This window comes from Rhincodon typus, chromosome 9 (genome assembly GCF_021869965.1).
Source record: "Rhincodon typus isolate 14 chromosome 9, sRhiTyp1.1, whole genome shotgun sequence".
NCBI classification, from domain to species: Eukaryota; Metazoa; Chordata; class Chondrichthyes; order Orectolobiformes; family Rhincodontidae; genus Rhincodon; species Rhincodon typus.
This window is the reverse complement of record NC_063340.1, coordinates 65,240,180-65,260,462: the sequence shown is the minus strand read 5'-3', so window position 1 is coordinate 65,260,462 and position 20,283 is coordinate 65,240,180. Positions and strand designations below refer to the sequence as shown.

At 38.3% G+C, this 20,283-nt stretch overlaps 1 protein-coding gene across 3 annotated transcripts in view; it reads right to left on the bottom strand.

The window, feature by feature from the left end:
* Nucleotides 1-20,283, bottom strand: part of srbd1 (S1 RNA binding domain 1) — a 266,461-nt gene that overhangs the window by 149,150 nt on the left and 97,028 nt on the right. For all 3 annotated transcript variants that reach the window (XM_048601256.1, XM_048601258.1, XM_048601257.1), the window contains exon 15: nucleotides 15,569-15,660. In XM_048601256.1, coding sequence (XP_048457213.1) covers nucleotides 15,569-15,660 — 92 coding nt within the window. The remainder of the gene's footprint in view (nucleotides 1-15,568; nucleotides 15,661-20,283) is intronic.

The following is a 20,283-nucleotide window of genomic DNA, read 5'->3' as shown; positions in this document are numbered from 1 at the left end:
CAGAATGTCAGCTTTCCTGCTCCTATGATGCTGCTTGGCCTGCTGTGTTCATCCAGCTCTACACCTTGTTATCTCAAAATCATGGGAAGTCAGCGAGGCTCAGCAGTCAGGAAAGACAGATGAATGCTGCTTAGTTAGGAATGTCACACAGGCCAGGTGAATTGAAGTTTCTGAAGATTTTTCCAGTGTTGGAGAAATCAAACCAATAATTATAAAGATCAAGGTTTCTGCAGCAGGACAGGTTAGCTATGAATGGAGCTGGAATATATTTCAGAAGAATAAACAGCAATTTAACATCTCTGAATGCAGGTTTTGAAAATCATTTTGATGTCATGGGCTGAATTAAGCTCATGGCTAGGCAGGAAGGAGGCTGGAATCAAATGTCAAAATGCAATTTTCCTTACAAAGATGACAGCTTTGGCTTGAACAATGATGAGCTGGAGAAAATATTTGTTTATCTGAACTTTACAGTGGACAAGTAATTCAAAGTTACATCAATAGCTGAGAATCAAGCATACTGGCAGAGGTAAGCCTATATATGCTTTTGGAAGATAATTTCACCATGACAAATAACATTCTTGACAATCAAATTTGGACAAAATAGCCAAAGGCAGGACAAGGGACATGGTCAAAAAAGACTATGATTAGCAAAGGAGAAATGGTTATCGGATGTGGGCCAGCAATGTTGAGTAAGGATCCATTGCCAACGTGGAAAACAGTGAAAGAAACAATAGATTGATGATGAAGCAGTCTTTTGTTTTGTCTAGCAAAACTCATCTAAGTGATTATACGGCAATGATCCAAAACCATAATTCCATATGGTTCATAAACTGTTTTGACAGTTCAGAACATCCTCTGAAACCTTGGTTGGATTATTATATTGTAACTCATTTCACAGTTTTCACTTGTGTAGTGGATCTGTCCAAATGTTGACACATTCCTTTGGCCTTACAGTGCAATCAGTACAAAATTACATTTAGGATACTAAGAATTTAGTAAAATCTGAATAGCCAAGTTTGACATTACAATCAGCCATAATTATGTTCTTGACATTCACAGAAAGTTTATGGCAGTAGAGTCAAAAAAAAGCTTACATTCAAATGAATAGCTATGTTAAGTCCGCCATGGACTTTATTATAAAAATAAATTATTTTCTGTATCACTCTGAACTGGGCCTTCTCTAAGCAGGGGATATAGCAATTCTTAAAAAAAAACCCAACAATTCTGACCTCCAGGAATATGGTTCTGAAACACTGTTGATGTGTATATTAGAGATTAAAAGATTTTTTAAAAGAAAACACCCATAATACTGACTATGGTAAGAGTGGGCTCAGGCTACAAGTCACAAGAGGAAATTCACATAACAACAAATAATTCAAGAAGAGAATGAGGTTCAAATGAATGTCAGATCTCACAGGCGCTATCCGTTTCACATCTTTATTTACAGCTGATGTCTTGCATACTTACTACCATCCCAGGTACAGTTAGTTCTCCTATAATATGATAGCTGCGTTCTTGTGTGACTTCGCGCTAAAGAAAATCGTCATAGAAAATCACGTAATAGGGAAATCGCTATAGAAAGTTGATATACTGTACAGTAGAAAGTTTGCATTATCCAATTGCGTTACAGCCAATTTGTGTTAACAAAACATGTGTTATAGCAGAAATACCAATGTTCAGAACAATGACTGTGAGATAATTAGACTAAGTAGGCAATTAATATTGGGTGGTATCTGAGCAACGATGTCTGTCAGTAAAGTGGCATTAACACAGAGTTCATAGATTACTACTTGTAACTCTGCAGTCCAGCAGGTCAAGAGATATTTGCTCACCGGGAATATCATATGATAAAAGACAGGTTATATTATTTAATTATGATTTAAGTAAAGAAACTAAATGTGCTAAATTTGAATTAATGATGAGGTCAGACAGCCATGCTTTAAATCCTGTGGTCTTATGTTTGATGCATTCATAACTGGAATATTTCGTTAAAATAATTTGTTACTGAAGTTATCAATAAATACACCTACACATGCAATTTTCAAAAATACTTCCATATTCAAAAGTAAAAACCATTTTACTTCTTTAGGGAAATTATAGTCCAAAATTTTACAGCTACAATTTTACAGCCTTGCAACAGGCAACATCATGTATTATAAATTTGATAGAATCATACTGAATATGTAATCAATCCAAATACAACTTACAAGTAAAGAACAATCTATTTCTAGTCATTTGATATGGATTACCATGTCACATTACATGTTAAAATTAATCTGATCAAAACCACAATGAACCCACATATCTTCTTTCAACAGGTTAACAAAAGACAGTTGCGTGCATCACAGTTGTCATTACTCAAAAAAAATTGAATCTTTTAAAAGGAAGAAAGGAATTTGAATGAACAAAACAATCAATATTCTAAAACGGTTTCTGATTTTCCTCTTCAGCGATATCCTGGCATGGAAGTAATTCACACAAGAAAATCTGACACCAAGCTATTCAATGCAATGCAATTTTAGGGTAGCTAACCAAAAGCCCTAGGAAAAGAAATAGGTTTTAAGGACCACCTTAAGGGAGGTAAAGAAGTGGAGAGGTTTCAGGAAAGAATTCAATAGTTTAGCGTTGACACAAAAGAAGGCATCAGCACCAATGATGGAATATTTAAAATCAGGGAGGGTAAAAAGAGACCAGAATTACAGTACCACCAATATCAGAAAATTTGAAATTTCGAGGTGGTACAAAAGATGGATGAATAATCTCAATTCAAGCTTTCAACAGAGCAGAAATTAATACCACTGAGGGGAGTGTTTCCTTTGTTTTCTGTTGATATTTTAAACACAAGTATAACATTGTTTGTGAATAATCAATAAACAAGGTATTTCATGAAAATTGTGGCTGTCAATAGATTATGATCGAGAAGATGCAACAGGCAAGTGATACAGGAAGTAAGTAGGAGGAGATTTACAAGTGCAACCTCTCTACAAGGCATTTTTTTGTTTTAGTGATTTATTGATGTAGGTACAGTATCTCCAGGTACAACATGAAACTAGATCTCAAGATAGGTTTGAATGAAGATGGCCTTTGGTCCATTTGACCTCATTTTCCAGATTACCAAATCTTGGTCTTGCTGCAACTTGGAGTCAGCAAGGACTGTAGATGCAGGACGCCGAAGTCTGTAAGTGAGAGGCTGGAAAAGCACAGCAGGTCAGACAGCATCCGAGGAGAAGATAAGTCAATGTTGCAGGCCAAAACCCTTTGTTACGACCGGGGAGGGGGAAGGGAATCCAGAAATAAATGGAGGGAGGGGTTTTGGGGCTGGGGAGAAGTGTACGAGGGATGGTGATAGGTGAATTCGGGTAGGAGGTTATTGTCATTGGTCCATGGGAAGGGTGGAGCGGATAGGGGAGTGGGAAGATGGACGGTTAGCACAGGTCAGGAGGGAGATGGCTAGATATGGGATAAAGCTGGGGGTGGAGGGGATTTGAAGTTGGTGAAGTCGGTGAAGTCAATGTTAAGGCCATTGGGCTGTAAACTCCCAAGGCGAAATATCAGATGTTGTTCCTCCAGTTTATGTTTGGCCTCACTCTGACAATGGAGGAGGCCAAGGATGGACATTTTGCCAGGGGAGTGGGGGGTAATTAAAATAGATGACAACCAGAAGGTTGGGTTGGTTGTTGCAAGCAGAGTGCAGATCCTCTGCGAACCGGTCCCCGAGTCTGCATTTGGTCTCCCTGATATAGAGGAGAACTCATCAAGAGCATGGATGCAATACATCAGGTTGGATGAAGTGTAGATGAATCTCTGCCAGATCTGGACGGATTGTTTTGGGCTTTGGACAGAGGTGAGATGGGAGGTGTGGAGTTGCCTCTTGCAGTTGCAGGGACAGGTACCAGGTATGGAGGAGGAATTGATGGGCAGTGTAGAGCTGATGAGGGAGTTGTGGAGTGAACTGTCCCTGTGGAAAGCAGGCAGAGTGGTGAGGGAAATATCTTTTTGGTGGTGGGGTCTGATTGTAGGTGGCAGAAATGTCAGAGGATGATGCATCGGATCCAGAGGTTGGTGGGGTGGTTTGTGAGGACCATAAGGACTCTCTGTTTTGCCGTTGGGGAGAGGGTGTTTGAGGGTAGAAGTGCAGGAAATGGAGGCAATGCGGTTAAGGGCATCCTTAGCTACAGAGGAGAGGAAATTATGGTCCCTAAAGTAGGAGGATATCTGGGATGTTCTGAAGTGGAATGCTGCAGCCTGGGAGCAGATGCAGCGGAAGCAGGGGAATTGGGAGTACAGGATAGCATTTTTGCAGGAGGGTTGGTGAGAGGACCTGTTGGCAAGGTAGTTGTGGGAGCCAGTGGGTTTGAAATGATGTCAGCAGTGAGTCGGTTTCTGGAGATGGAGACGGAGAGGTGAGGGATAGTGCTGGCATAGTTGCGGAAGAGGGAATGTTCCACAAAACCTACAAAGAGGCAGGCATAGCTCAGGCCCATGCGGGTGTCCACAGCTACTCCTTTGGTTTGTAGAAGTGGGAGGAATCAAAGGAGAAATTGTTGAGAAGGAAGGCCAGTTCAGCCAAGCGAATGAGTTTGTCAATGGAGGGGGACTGCTTGGGCCACCGGGAGGGGATGAAGCCGCTCACCTCTTCCTCCGGTATATTGATGACTGTATTGGTGTGGCCTTGTGCTCCCACAAGGAGCTCGAGCAGTTCTTCAAATTCACCAACACCTTCCACCCCGCCTTCAAATTCACCTGGACTATTTCTAACACTTTGCTCTCCTTCTTGGACCTCTCCATCTCCATCTCTGGAAACCGACTCACCACGGACATCATTTCAAACCCACTAACTCCCACAACTACCTCGCCTACACCTCCTCTCACACACCCTCTTGCAAAAATGCTATCCCATACTCCCAATTCCTCTGCCACATCTGCTTCCAGGAAAAGGCATTCCACTCCAGGACATCCCAGATATCCTCCTACTTTAGGGACTGTAAATTTCCCCTCCTCTGTAGTTAAGGATGCCCTTAACGCCTCCATTTCCCGCTCTTCTGCCCTCAAACCTCCTCCCTCCAAAAGCAATAAAGACAGAGTCCGCTTAGTCCTCACGTACCACCCCACCAACCTCTGGATCCAATGCATTATCCTCCAACATTTCCGCCACCTACAATCAGACCTTACCACCAAAAAGATATTACCACCCCTGTCCGCTTTCCGCAGGGATCATTCATTATGTGACTCCCTCTTCAGCTCTACACTCCCCATCAGTTCCTCCACTACACCCGGTACCTTTCCCTGCAACCACAAGAGGTGCAACACCTGCCCCCACACCTCCCCTATCACCTCTGTCCAAGACCCAAAACAATCCTTCCAGATCTGGCAGAGATTCATCTGCTCTTCATCCAACCTTATCCATTGCATCCGTTGCTCCCGATGTGATCTCTTTACCGGGGAGACCAAACGCAGACTCAGGGACCAGTTCGCGGAGTATCTGTGTTCTGCATGCAACAACCAATCCAAACTTCCGGTTGCCATTCATTTTAATTCCCCCTCCAACTCCCCTGATGACATGTCCATCCTTGGCCTCCTCCACTGTCAGAGTGAGGCCAAACAAACTGGAGGAACAACATCAGATATTTCGTCTTGGGAGTTTACAGCCCAATGGCCTTAACATTGACTTCACCAGCTTCAAAATCCCTCCACCCCAGGCTTATCCCATGTCCATCTTCCCACTCACCTATCAGCTCACCCTTCCCACAGGCCAATCGCAATAACCCCCTACCTGCATCCACCTATCACCTTTTCTCCTACCCTTCACCCAGCCCCACCCCTACCTCTGTTTATTTCTGCCCCTCCCCCCAGTCCTGATGAAGGGTTTCGACCCGAAACGTTGACGTACCTGCTTCTCGGATGCTTCTGACCTGCTGCGCTTTTCCAGCCTCTCACCTGTAGACTTTGGTCTTGCAGTTGCTGATCACAAGGAAGTTCCTGACTAGTATCAAATACACATCACAGCCACATGGAAATTACCTGTATTCTATTTTTAGCTCAATGCAGCTGATACAAACAGAGATGATGCCAGTCTGTAGTCTGCTCTTAAAAGCATGTCCTGACTTTTCGTGAGAAGCTGCATAATGATCATTAACCAGTTGGTTACATCAAGCATTCAATAAATGTGAATACGTCTTTCTAATTAATATCCTCCCCTTTTGTAAGTAACATATTAGAAACAGAATATTAGCGAAGATATTTTTAAAAATTCATTTAAAAATATTGCTGCATCATCTTTAACTTTTAAAATACATAAACTAGTTTGAACAAGTAGCATGCTCAAAGCCAGAAAAAAATGCCAATAACTCAAGTGGATATATTTGAAGGGCTCAATTATAGCGGTATCTTCAAATAGACAATTTGCATCAAACAGGTTTACACCTAAATGGTTTGATCTTTATACAGCAAAATCAAAAACTATTTTCCGACATGCAACCGTTCAGATGAGAGTGAACCGAGCTTTGATAATAAGTAAGCAGGAAATTTGTTTTTATTACTGTATAGGGCGTATTCAGAAATGCAGCTACCAAGTTCAAAAGGTTAAAATGCTTACACCTGCTGTATGCCTAATTCATTTAGTTCACCTCACCAAAAATTATGCTTTGAAATTCAATACTTTAAATGCTATTACTCATTCCAATTAGAACATTGCCCGGCTGTTCTGTTGCAAAACAGTCCAACTAAAGGGTGTTAAAATGACATACTGTGAGTATTTACGAACACACCAAAATCAAGCACACATCATTTTATTTCAAATATTTCCAAAATACAAAATGTTCAAATGGAAATTTGAAATAGAAATGTTCCTCAGTAACAGTTATAGTCCACCACAGTATTAACTGCAGATCTTAAACTGAAATCAACAGAAACAATTTACTTCAAGAATTATGATCTCAGCAGCAAGACATGGAACCGTTCTGAGGAAGGGTCACCAGACCCAAAACCTTAACTCTGTTTTCTCCTTCACAGATGCTGCCAGACTGCTGAGCTTTTCCAGAAACTTTGTTTTTGTTCCTGATTTACAGCATTCATAGTTTTTCGGCATCCATAGTTTTTTCGGTTTTTATTAAGACGTGGAACTGCTCAGTGCAAAAGTTAGCTGCAGGCCGTGGTTTAATTTCACCACCGATCCTTCAATTTGCTAATCTAGTCATTTGAAAAATAACTATGGGTAACCCATGTGTGCAGTAAAACAGGAGGCATTGCTTCAAAGAAAAGCAGTAAGTGTATAATGCATTCAGATATAGACTGCTGATAACTAAACTAGCACTTTTTCAAGCCTCTTTAATTATTCTTACCCTTTAATTGGCCAGAAGGAACATTAATGAATGCTATATGTAAACTTCTGTAAAGCAGCTTTTCTTCAAACATACGGTGCATTGTTTCCTTCTCAGTAAAAAAAAAGAGAGAGAAAACAGAACTAGGCTGATACCAGCACACCTCGGTTATAATTTTGTAGGAGTGGCCGGGAGCAACATCTAACCCAGCCATATGTCGACCTTGAACAGTATTTTCCCTTTGTCTCATAATTAATTTGCTGCTGCCAGTGCCCATTCTTCTAAAGATGGATGCCCACCACAAAAGCTGTTGGGCATTGGAGAACTAACTGTCCAATATCAACAGTGTCAGTGTCATTGATAGCTGTGGATAGTGTGGGGCTGCATCATGAAACGTACAGAAGGACACTATCCTCGCTGCTGGTAGGATAGGGTAGTGTTTATGGGATGCTACAGGCAAAGCTATTGCTTGCTGGTAAAATGCAAACAGTAGCAATAAGTGGTACATTAACTGATCCAATGATCCTGCAGATTCCAATACATCCTCACCTTCTCAGCCTAAACCCTCCATCTCCAGAAGCCTGGCCCTTTGGCACTGGTAAAATTCAGTCCCTCCTCACAGGTGGTTCAATAGTTTTACAGGTGGGGCCAAGTTTCCCTCAAGGGAGTGGAGAAAATTGGAAATTGTACTAGCGTTAAAGAAGAGTGATTTCTGTATACAAAGACCACCTGTCTGCGGTAACTGCTTTAATTGTGCCAACAGTACATTACTGTTTCAGATCTAACTACCGTGAAGAGGCCACCCACTGCTTTTCCTTACAGTGGACATTATACACAAGTTGCACTGTAAAATAAGTTCTCTCTAAGCAGAATAAGAATTATTTTATTACACGGGAACACAGTAGCGGGAAAATTGATTACTCAATAAAATGAAAACATTTTAGATTACAGAGCTACGAAAGGGGTAAAGGAAGTTTTTGTCAATTTTTGTCAAGCAAAGGATGACTGGTGGCAGGAGGTATAGGTAGTCCCAAACTTTAAACGTTATGAACAGAAATCTGTAAGTATTTATGAAAATTTAAGAATGAAACTGCACCACGCTTACAAACTGATGATGATAAACTCAGCTTAAGCAGCTCCACACTTGATTTATGGAGCATGCTGCCATCTAGTGCAGCAAACACATTCAGACAAAAGCATGAAAATTGAAATTGACTAATTCCGAATTTACTGGGAAGTGAAAACATGGGGATCTATGAAGGAATTAAGAAAAATTATTAGATCAGATTCTAAATGTTCAGATATACTGAAGCACCTCCTTCCTAAACCCCACCAAAATCTCCAACTCATCTTATAGATTTTGATCAACGGAGCCAGTTCAGCGAATTGTCTAGAGATGCTTAATGCAATTAATGTCTAACTGTTGTTTAATTTTTGTTTCCCTCATTGTTCAAATAATCTTGCAATGCATGCGATCTTGTTTTGCTATTCTTTGTATTTACATTTATGAATGCACACCATAGTTTTGGATATAACATCAGTAACTCACCAGTGCTTCTTCAGTAAAACTTTCCAAACACACGAACTCTACCACCTAGGGAGGACAAGGGCAGCAAAGTACGGGAATTCTACCGTCTGCAAGTTTGGCTCGAAGCCACACACCAACCTGTCAAGGGATGATGTCGCTGTTCCTTCACAGTTGCTGAAATCACAGTCCAAGAACTCCCCTCCTAGCAACACTGTGGATGTACCAACACTACATGGACTTCAACAGTTCAAGGTGGTGACTCACCACCACATTTTCATGGGAAATTAAGATTGCGAGGCAAATACTGACCTATTCTGCTACACCCAGATCCCATGAAAGAATAAAAACATAACAAAGTGATGACTTCCATGCTATAAATGTGCTCTATTACCATGATTTTCTTAAATACTACACCTTTCATGAAATTTCCCTTGATTTTTGCTGGTTAATGCTCTGATGTAAAAACATTCATCTTCGATTGCAACTGTTATTTGGTCAAGTTATTTCAGAAAACTGTAATATAGCCATAATAACTTGGTGTCTTTCCTGACTTCAATCATTTTTACATTGTTTGATGCAAACGTGCATTGAATGAGTTCCTACTTAAATACATAATCTGAAGACTAATGACACTGTGAATTAGTATACTGATCATTCACGTCTGCATTCCTAAACCAAATCCAAGTCAAATAAAAGTTCTTTTCTTTAAAAACAAAACAAAAATCTTTTTAGTAGCTCCAAGCACATAACTGGAAGAATCTAGTACTGAATGGCCTCCCCAGTATGTTTATAATTTGCCTCTGAAATAATCAATTCAACATGTCCAATATGGACGCAATGATCTTAGATGATGCCAGATTCGTTTGCTCTTAGCAATAACTGAGTACCTAATACATGGTGCAGCTAATGATCTTGTGCTGACACAATAAGTGAGCATTGCTAATTTCTAATCATCAAAATAGAAAAGACGACTTATCCTTCTCGGGTAATATTCAAGTAGTGTTATCACTTAAGCAGCACTGCAGATTAGAAATGAAAGTAAGTCCATTAACGAATGTGGCATACAAACGTTAATGCCGGTTGGCAAGACAAATATACAAGGAAGATCATTTGATCCAAACTCATCCGTCCAGAAATCCAAGCACTGCGACATTCAGAAGTTTTGTAAAAATTTTAAAAGGGTTTCACCTGCACTATTCCTGACTAGAAGATCATTCCATGTATTGAACATTCCTCATTCTAAAAAAGCTGGTGTCCTACCTTTTATGTTTAAGTTTGAAACCTTACTTCCTCATCACTGTCACAAATTAACTAATTTTCTTGGATTTTCCTTTGTCCTTTGTATTTGCTATCTTGGAGTGTTTTATTTAAAATTGAAGAATCCAAACATTGCCCAAGTCTTTTACTAAGATCTTTAACCGGAAGGTGCATATATTCATTATGAGAAGTAGCTCAAAAGAACTGGTAGTGTATTAGACTTCACTTATGACAGGCAGACAATGTAAAAGATGCATTGATGTTAATGCAGCTAAATATCCCACAGCAGAGTACAAACCAGGACAACTTTCTACTCCTAGGAATCAGTTCTTCTCTTTGAAAGAACCGCAGTGCTGAAGCCAGCTAGCCTGAACAGCAGCTGAAGCATTGGGTCAAAAATACATTTCTAAACACCTAAATTAAAGCAAAACATAGCAGTCAGGTCCCATTGCAAATACAATCAACGATATCATGGTATATGGACTAAAAGGTTTACAGATGCTTTAAAGTTTTAGGGAACAAGCAAACAAAAATACAAGGCATGTGAAGTAGGTGCTGTTTTTCATTCTCACCAGGCAGTCACAGCTGGAAACAGGGTAAGTGAATAGTATGGTAAAAATCACCTTAGCCCTATTGGACCAATAGGACTGCTTTCTCATTAGAACAACTGGTGGTGGTTCAATCTGAGGGTCACCATGCCTAAGCAAGAGGTTGAGAAGGAAAATCCTTGTGGTAACCTCAGCGAGTGTAGAAATTGAATCCACACTATTAGCTTCACATTAGTATTGCAAACCAGCCATCCAGCCAAGTGAGCTAAACCAACCCCCTAAAAATATTATGGTACACAGTATGGGGCAGAAGTGGGAGCGAGTGAGAGGTTAACAATATGACAGTAAAACTGGAGCACCAGGAATTAAGTATTTTAACTTAAACTGTGCTCTGTATTAGGATTTACTTGGGGTTTAAGTAAAAACTTAAATGAAAATGTTCTAGTTTGGACATATTTTTGAATCTGATCTTCTTCATTTCAATAGCATGGAAAACTGAAAATCTTTATAAGCTCAAAATATGCACTTCTGGGTCAGTGAACTTCCAACTGTTTTGCAATATTTATTGGGCCATATCTTTAACACCCCAGCTTCACTTTACAAATTTAAAAATTGCATAAAACTTCTTTCAATATGGTCCAAAAACAACCCTCATTAAAAACTGACTCATTACAGTATTTCAGTTCTCAAATACCAAGTGCTTGAGAGAATTATTTAAATCTTGTACATACTGCAAATTCAGAAAACAAACTGCAACAAAAACAGAAGTTGCTGGAAAAGCTCAGCAGGTCTGGCACCATGTGAAGAAAAGGTCAGAGTTGATGATTTGGATCTGGTGATCCTTCCTGAGAACTGGTTTCAGAAAACAAACTGTCTTTTTCTTAGTTTGAAGCCTAAGTTTTGAGTACTCATTAGCAAACCTTCAGTAATTTACATAAAATTTTACATTAACCCATATTAACCCAAAGGCAATTAACAAGTTCATAATTACTTGAGCAATGTATGGTTGTTAACTCTCCTAAAATCTACTCATTCAACAACCTTTTTCTCTGAATAAATCCACCAAGATTTTAACAGCCCACTAAAAAACAAAAACTTAAACTACTAAAAGAAAATAAAAGTTAATATTCAGAATAGACCCTTCTTCGCATTAAAAAAGTTGCATTTCTCCACTATGCCATGTTGCCCTCATGACTACTCCTCAGCTGCTCCACAACCCAAACCAATTCATACAAGTTAATAGACTGAGGTGAATTGGTCTCAGAAGAATCAGGAAAAGATTATGTCGGAAATAACTGTACAGTAATGAACTCTAATGGCATAAGCACACATACACATACAACAGCAAAAACAACAACTTGTAATTTTATGGCACCTTTAGCAGAATAAAATGCCCCAAGACACTTCAAAGGCATTATGAAACAAATGATGATACTAAAATACATACGGACTTATTGAGGAAAATCACCAAAACCTTGGTTAAAACAGCCTGTCCGTGGAAAAAAGCAAGATAGAGCTGCAAAGTAGTTTAGGGAGGAAATTCCACCACTCAGGGTATAGACAGCTAAAGTCATGGTCACCAATAGTGGAGCAATTAAAACTGAGGACGCACTAAAGACCAAAATTTGAGAAACGCAGGTACTCAGAAGGTTATGGGCTGGAAGAGATTTCAGTCATTTGGCAGAGTTAGGCCAAGACATTTCAAAATAGGAGAATTTTAAAATTGCTGCATTTTTCAAGTGGAAGCCAATGTTGGTCACTGACCATAGGGATCATGAATGAACAGGAGTTAGTATGAGTTAAGAGAGAGGCAGCGGAATTTTGGATGACCTGAAGCATACAGAGGTAAGATGTCAGATCAGCCAGATATGCACTAGAATAGTCAAACTTAGAAATAACAAAGGCACGGATGAGGTTTATAAACAGATGAGCTGAGACACAGACAGATGGAGGATTCATATTACTCAGGGAAGATTCAAACATTTTAACTTTTAGTCCCTGAACAGATGCACATTTGGACAAAAACAAGTCCCCAGAATAGATCCAAAATTTATTAACTAAAGTCCAATGTTGCAAGAGTTTAGTCATGACATATGTAAAGACAGTTTATTGAATTGTCAATAAACACCATACAAAAATACAATGGTATATAAACTTCATCACATTCACTGCAACACATTACTTGGCAAAATCCTCAAGTATGCTTAAAAAGTTTAATATACAAACATTTTCATGGCTGATCTAATTGCAACATTAAATCCGCATTCATGTCTACCTAATAACTTTTCATTCCATTGGTTAAGAAGAATCTACCTCTACTACAAAACCATTCAAATAATCTGCATCCACCACCTTTTCAGAAACAGGGCTCCAAAAACTCACACTGAAAGAAACAAAGTTGCGTCTTCTCGTTTAAACAAGTCATACCCAACAGCAACACTTGTTTCAGTCTTCCACAAAGGAAGCATCTCCTCACCTACACTGTCAAGACCCCTAAGGACCAGGTCATATTTTACTCTTCTAAACTCCAGAGGATACAAGCCTAATCTGTCCAACCTTTGCTTAAGGCAACCTACCTATTCTAAGTATTGACTTAGCAAACCTTCTCTAAACTGCCTCCAAAGTATTTGTATCCTTCTATAAATAGTGACCAAAACCGTGCACAAAACTCACCATAGGAAACCTGTCCATACTACATTCGGCATTTTAGTGAGATTGACATGGTTGCAGAAGCAACATTCAGGCCCAAATTTCAAAAATGAAATGTAACCATAGTCACACTAAGTTCAAGATACACAAAATCTATAATGTGATTGAAATTATAATAGAGTGTTTGGAGCACTGAAATAGAAGCTATACTGACCAAATATAGTGTGTTCATTTGTGGCTGTCTCCATAACGATACTTGTTCATTTCAATTTACTGCAAAGATTTATATGGGTTATAAAATATTATAACTGAAGTCTTCCACATGAAACATGACAACGAACTTTTATAAAAGTGTATCTTCCCCCAAAGTCGCACTTTTAATTCGCAACATATAACCAATCGAAATTGTTCTTCAAAAGTACTTAAAAAGACAAGGAAGAACTAATAAGATAAACAGCATTTTACAGAGATCAGTAAATATACATTGCCTAAATGATAATAGCAAATTATGTAATTGTTAACAGAGAAAAATATTTGCCTGAATAATTGCTTTTTTTTTTAAATACTGACCTTTTACTTTTACATAGCCAAAGGCAAGAGCTGGTATTTTAGTTTTAAGAAGGTTAGAATAGACACTAGCTAAAGTTGACGTTACAACAAAAGTTCCAACGCACCTAATCTTTAAATTCTCTTATTTCCTTATGAAACAGTCAGAATAATTTTTTTCCCACTGTGTATTACTTTTGCTTTCACTAGGTGCGATGACAGCTGTGACTGTACCCCTATTTTTATGACAAATCCTCTAGGGTATGACCTCATTGATAATACGGCTTCAATCTCACGACAAGGGAAGCCAGAAGGCATTTCACAATAGAAAGTGTAAGCAGTTTGCTCTAGTTTAAGTGTAAATTAATCCAATGCATTTTGGCCCGTGGAGAAGTGGTAGGCAGATGGGAGTTGACAATGCTATGCTGTGACCTTTGGCTCCATGCTACCTCATTTTGGCGGGTGTTCCCTCAAGCAGCAATGTCAATGATAGACCTAGCTGTCATTTCGCAAAATCTCTATTTTTAAACACTACATGTGAATGTCTCAATTTATGACTGCATCACAGTCAAATTCTCTGAAGATGATAATCCAAAAACTAATTGGGAAAAGTCGGTGCGCACTTATATTTTTAAAATATATTTACTGTTTATGAGAAGAATTAGTAAACTTTTTGGAAGTAACTTACAGCAAAACTTAAATGGTGTACAATCTACTTTAGAACACTGCATAATATGAAACTGCATGAACCAAAGAAAAATTCCATTATACCAATGTTTTCAGTGATACTGAATAAAAAACAAAAGAACTGCGGATGCTGGAAATCAGAAACAAAAATAAATTACTGGAAAACTCAGCAAGTCTGGCAGCATCTTTGGAAGGAAATCAGAGTTAACATTTTGGCTCTAGTGACCCTTCCTTAGATCTGATGGTAGTTAGGAATAAGTTGTTTTTTTATGCAGAAGATTGGGGGGTGGGGGGGAGGGAGTAAGGAGTAAACAATAGGTGGAGATCGAGCCCAAAGAGAGAGAGAAGAACAGTTGGACTGACAAAGGAGTGGATAACGATCAGCGTAGGAGAACGAATAGTTTATAATGGGCACTATTACTGCGTAGTAGCAGACCATGTGATAACAAGGCCTGGTGTGTGGGGCTTGAGGTAAGGACATGGGAGAAGGTGCCTAAAACTGTTCAACGGGATATTGAATCGAGAAGGCTGTACAGTTCTCAAGTGGAAATTGAGGTGCTGTTCATTCTCAACCCCACACACTAGGCTTTTTTGTCACATGGATTGCTATTACACACAATCCATTGTTGGTGACTAATAGTTCCTGACTTTCCGTTCTTGCTCACTCTGCAGTCACTCCCGCTGAGAGAACATATCAACTTGGGATAGAATTCTAAAACGATGACTGATCTCAGGACCACGACGCTTTTGAAAATTGTCTAATTTCTGAACAGGTAATTTTACTAGCAAGTTACTAATGGTGAAGAACAAGGACTCTTGCTTTGCTTTATTAAAAGAGATCATTCAACTCTTGATTTCTGCACCTCACTAATGGTATGTGAATGATCATGAAAAAAAAGTCAGCAATCCAAACATCCAATTATTAGATGTGAAAAGTTGAACAGAATAATCTTGTTCCTACTTATTATGTTGTGCTCTGATCTAAATGCACACTTTTATTCATGTGATAAAAAGTGAATTGGAATTTAGCTTACCTGCACTTCTAATATTGGGATCCAGGTCTGGCATCTCTTTAGCAGCCTCTGGGCTCACACTGTATATGGATGCTCCAGCCTCATTGGTAATACTGCAAAAGTTCAAAAATCATTTTAAAAAATAAATCGGATGATTTAATATTCTAAACTTGAGAGCTAGGAACAAAAGATACTGATATTATTCACTCTTACTAACTCAGAGTGGTGGTATTATTGATGCACCTATTTTGGGATAATTGTTACTGCCAGATCAAGTGCAACAGTATTCACTTTACTGCTCAGTTTAGAACAGATATTAATTAGAGATGTTTACTTTCTTCTTCCTCTCTGCAACTAATGAAGGATTACTTGTGTGGCTCGATCAGAGGCCAGCTGAGAGCAATCTTCGATATTGTATGGAGGTGCCGCTATTTCAGTTGATAAATGCAGTTGGTAATCAGGTAGTGAACTAGATGGGCCAGGCTGGGCCTAGCACTCTCCACATGCGCACCACCTGACCAAAGGGATGTCCACCATGAATCAGCAACTTTATGAAGGTGCAAGGCACATTGGAGAGAAGCTGTTGCAATAAATCATTGTCCATCTTTGTGTGCCAGTGAATGGATCACACTAATATTTTAAAATATAATTCACTGTAAACAGGCAAATAATCTGAGGTAACACAAAGGCATAAAAAACCCCACAAAAATTTATTAATTTATTTCACCACAACTCTAACATTTTAAATAGCTAAATGCCATTTGCAACAAAAGATGAAAAAAGGTCTTGAATATATCCATCTTCAGATCTAATTCCAATAGAAAACATTTCACCATTCTCTTTGTCCTTTAGGTAAATAGTGGCAGACGGGTGAAAGCAATATTTAAATTAACTCGTTTATTAATTATCATATAACTCTTAAATACCAAGTTTACAGAGCTGAGAAATTGTACATAGGAAAACTGTAACATTGTTGCCACCTGGAGGCCATTTGTGTCCCAATCCACCTCAGTGCCAGTAAATTGGTTAATTTGAATCATCTAGAAAGTTAATTTATATTGGAGTCATCTAGTTCTATGCAATTATTACTGATTTTAACATTCATTTTTTTAAACTTTCTATTGCAAGCAGTGATTAGAAGTGAAATAAATGGAAAATATCATATTAACCCTCCAAATAAAAACCTCTTTAATAGCAAGCTACAATACAATAAAATTAATTCTGATGGCTTTCATTTTCATGTTCAGAAATTCAGTTCAGAAACAATATTCTTAATAGTTCAAGAATTTAATCAAAATACTGTTAGACTTCCCATTGTTCCTGTCCCCTATGTTTATGTTATTCCGCAGTGATTTCAGCACATCTTATCCCATATTACTGTATTGAACCTGTTCACACCTTGGGAAACAGAATTCAGGGGAATAAAATGGGACAGTGGCGCCTTAATCACAATTTAGCACTCTCCTGCCCAGTTGCCTGAAACAAACAAGGCAGATGGAAAAGTAATCAAATCAGTTAGTTTTAAGCAAAAGAGCTTGAAAAACATAAGCAAGATGGAAGATGGTTAATAAGATTTGTGTTAATTATCTCCAGAAACTAAACAATCAGCAATTTGTTTTCTTGTTTAATAAATCCAAAATAACTCTCACCAATTATGTTCCATTAAGAAAGAATATACTTAAGACAGATTTTTGATCCACAAGGGAGTCAACAGTTATGGAAGGGCAACAGGCAGAAAAGTGGGATTAAGGCCACAATCAAATCAGACATGATCTTACTGACTGGCGAGCAGGTTCAAAATGTTGAAATGGGCCAGTCCTGCTGATATTTTTTTATAATTTTATGATTGAGCCCAGGGAATTCAAACACACTACTGTACACATACAACTGATGCGAAATAAATCAGCTAAACAATTCTCATCAAGCCTCATCCATTAAATGATAACTGTCAATTTCAGAGAGACTGAAGTAGAATATGGGTGAAAAACACAAATTTCTTTCTGGATTACAAGGATGTTATAGCTATATCCTGGGCCTACTATGTCATGGCAAAGACACAGCAATCAGAATCAACTCATATAAATGACAGACACTCAGACCACTTATGGCAGCAGCTGAATCGTGAAGATATCTACAGAGTCACAGCAAGCTAAAGCCTGTACTTGAAAGTGGGAATGCACCGTACACCTTATGTTACCACTTTCACATTGGTATTTCATCTATGAAGCAGCATTAGCAGAGTTTTTGCAAAAAGACTAGCAATCTGGAATCAGCAATCACCTATTACCTTTGCGGTCAGGACATAAAAGTCACCTGGACGGCAATTTGCAAGTATAGGTTGCTGAAACAAAATCTTCTGATGCCTACATCTGAAAAGTCAGTTGGAGACAAAATAAATTGTTTGGCAAACTGCAATGGAGAACAGGTGATTCCTGATTCCTAACTGGAGGTGATGACAGAACTCCTCTGACACAATACAGTCGCTCATAAGCATACAACAGTTATTCCTCAATTCTGATGGCAAATCTGGTCACACCCAAGATTAAGCTGAAATGACCCTGTTGGAACCGATTCCCTCCAAACAAAAACAGCACACAACTCTCATGTCAAACTAGTTAATGATATTTGTTTTTAAAACACCCACTTCCAGCAAAACAGGTTCTTAATGTCTCCTGCAGCACAGCATATATCATGCAACCACTGATAAATATCTAAAATTAGGTAATTTGAATTTTAGTTAATAGTTAAATCTATAATCCAAGGACAACAAATAGTTGTCAGCTACTGCTGTTCAATAAAAGCTAAAACCCTCAAAAACGTCTTTAATACCTGTTTCTGAAAGGCCACTTGAATCATTCCTATGTTGGCTTTTTAACTTTCTATATTAGAAATGCACAAAAATTAAGTTGCACTTTATGAATTACAAAGTAAATTAACTCTGTTAGCTTTTTAAACTTTGACATATTCAAAGGAATAAACTTGGACTTGAGACCACTTTCTGTTTATATAGGACATTATTCCTTTTCATTTCTGACTCCAGATAGTCAGATAAATTGAAAGATCCATATAATAAATTGCTAGTTAACTCCAAAGTATCAATTTTTTTAAAATTTAATATGTAATACTTTATGAGATTTAACCCAATGTTATTACTAAAATCTTTCTCAAATTGTCTTTACAAGTAATTACTGTTAGTGACGACGACTCTGTACTAGCACTGCACAACAGCACGCACAAATGGCAAAATCTCACTTTGCTCTGGTCTTCTTACTTTACCAAATTGCTGAATCCAATCTAGAAATATAAAAATCAGACAACTCATAATTATTGTTCACATTACATTTTAAGTTCTTAGAACATGGTTTGGCGGGGAAGGGGAAGAGAAAGTAAAAGGGAAACTAAAGACCCAACATAATACATTTTAAATTTTCAAGATTTCTGAACATGAATTGGGATAAACATATACAACTTTGAACTAGGTGATTTATTATAATTAATTTCAATTTAAATGAAACCTCTGATGAAATCAAAACTCCAGAAGTATGAACATTCAAGTGACACTATCTACCAATGCTTGTTTTAGATACTTAATAAAGCACGCAGTTGAAAATGTTTACTCCAGCATTTTCTCCCCGCTTTTGTTCTCATTTTTGTAATATTATTTTTGACTGCATTCATTACCAGTGATCATGCAAGTGCAGATATAGCTTGGAAGTCACCCGTTTCAGGGCTGTTCTGGGTCCACAGACTGAGCACAACAATGGCTGCTCAGAGTGGTTGCAATTGAGGCCTTTTTTCTGGGATGTACGGAGGAGTTGAACCATATCTCCATGAAATGCTTAACTTCTCTTTGGGACAACAAAATAAAGTTTGAACTGGTCAATGTGCAGAGCCTGGGGTGAAAGTGATCAGCCTCAGGTGCAGGAGCTCAAAGCTGATGCTCACCATGTGTACGAAAGTGGAGGGACCCCCAACACACCCTGGTGAAGAAGTCTCTGTCACTGTGCCCTAACGTCACTGACACCATCAGTGCTTCCACAGGTAGCAGTGGCCAACTTGGAGTTGGCAACACACCATCTTTTGTTTTTTTTTTTAAATGATTTCCAAATAATTTAATTCAACATGCAAACTGCATAATCCTTCTAAAAATGTACAAAAATATGTTGTACATCAGGGGTAGAATTTAACAATCATCTACAGTGAACTAATTCTCAATAGTCTTCACCGTAAACATTGAATCTGTCTTATTTAACGAACAGACCTCCACTGACATTCACTTGAGCAAGCACAGGGTCAAGAACATCATCGTCAAGTCCAGCTCAGAATGAAAAAGTTGAATGGAGGCAACACAAAAACTTCAATCTGTAAAAGGACTTAGCAAATAAATTTCAGATGCATCAAGTCTGAATTGAAGTAACACCTGAACTTAGAGTTTTGATCAATACACATTACTATATTACTTTCCTTAATTGACATCAGACCATTCAATTAAAAGTTTTGGAAATAAAAATGAAAAGACATCAACTTTGCAAATTTAATTGCAATTTTTGGTGTAAAAATATGCATAACAAATAACAATGTTTCAGCCTCAAGTTATACAGGTTACGTTAGAATAAATATCATTTGAACCAACGGACTGAATTTTGGGGTTACCTTGTTCCCTCAACTCCTCGAATAAAATAAGTCAGTACAGAGTACAGACTTGTGGAGTCAAGTCCAGAGAAAAAAATAATGAC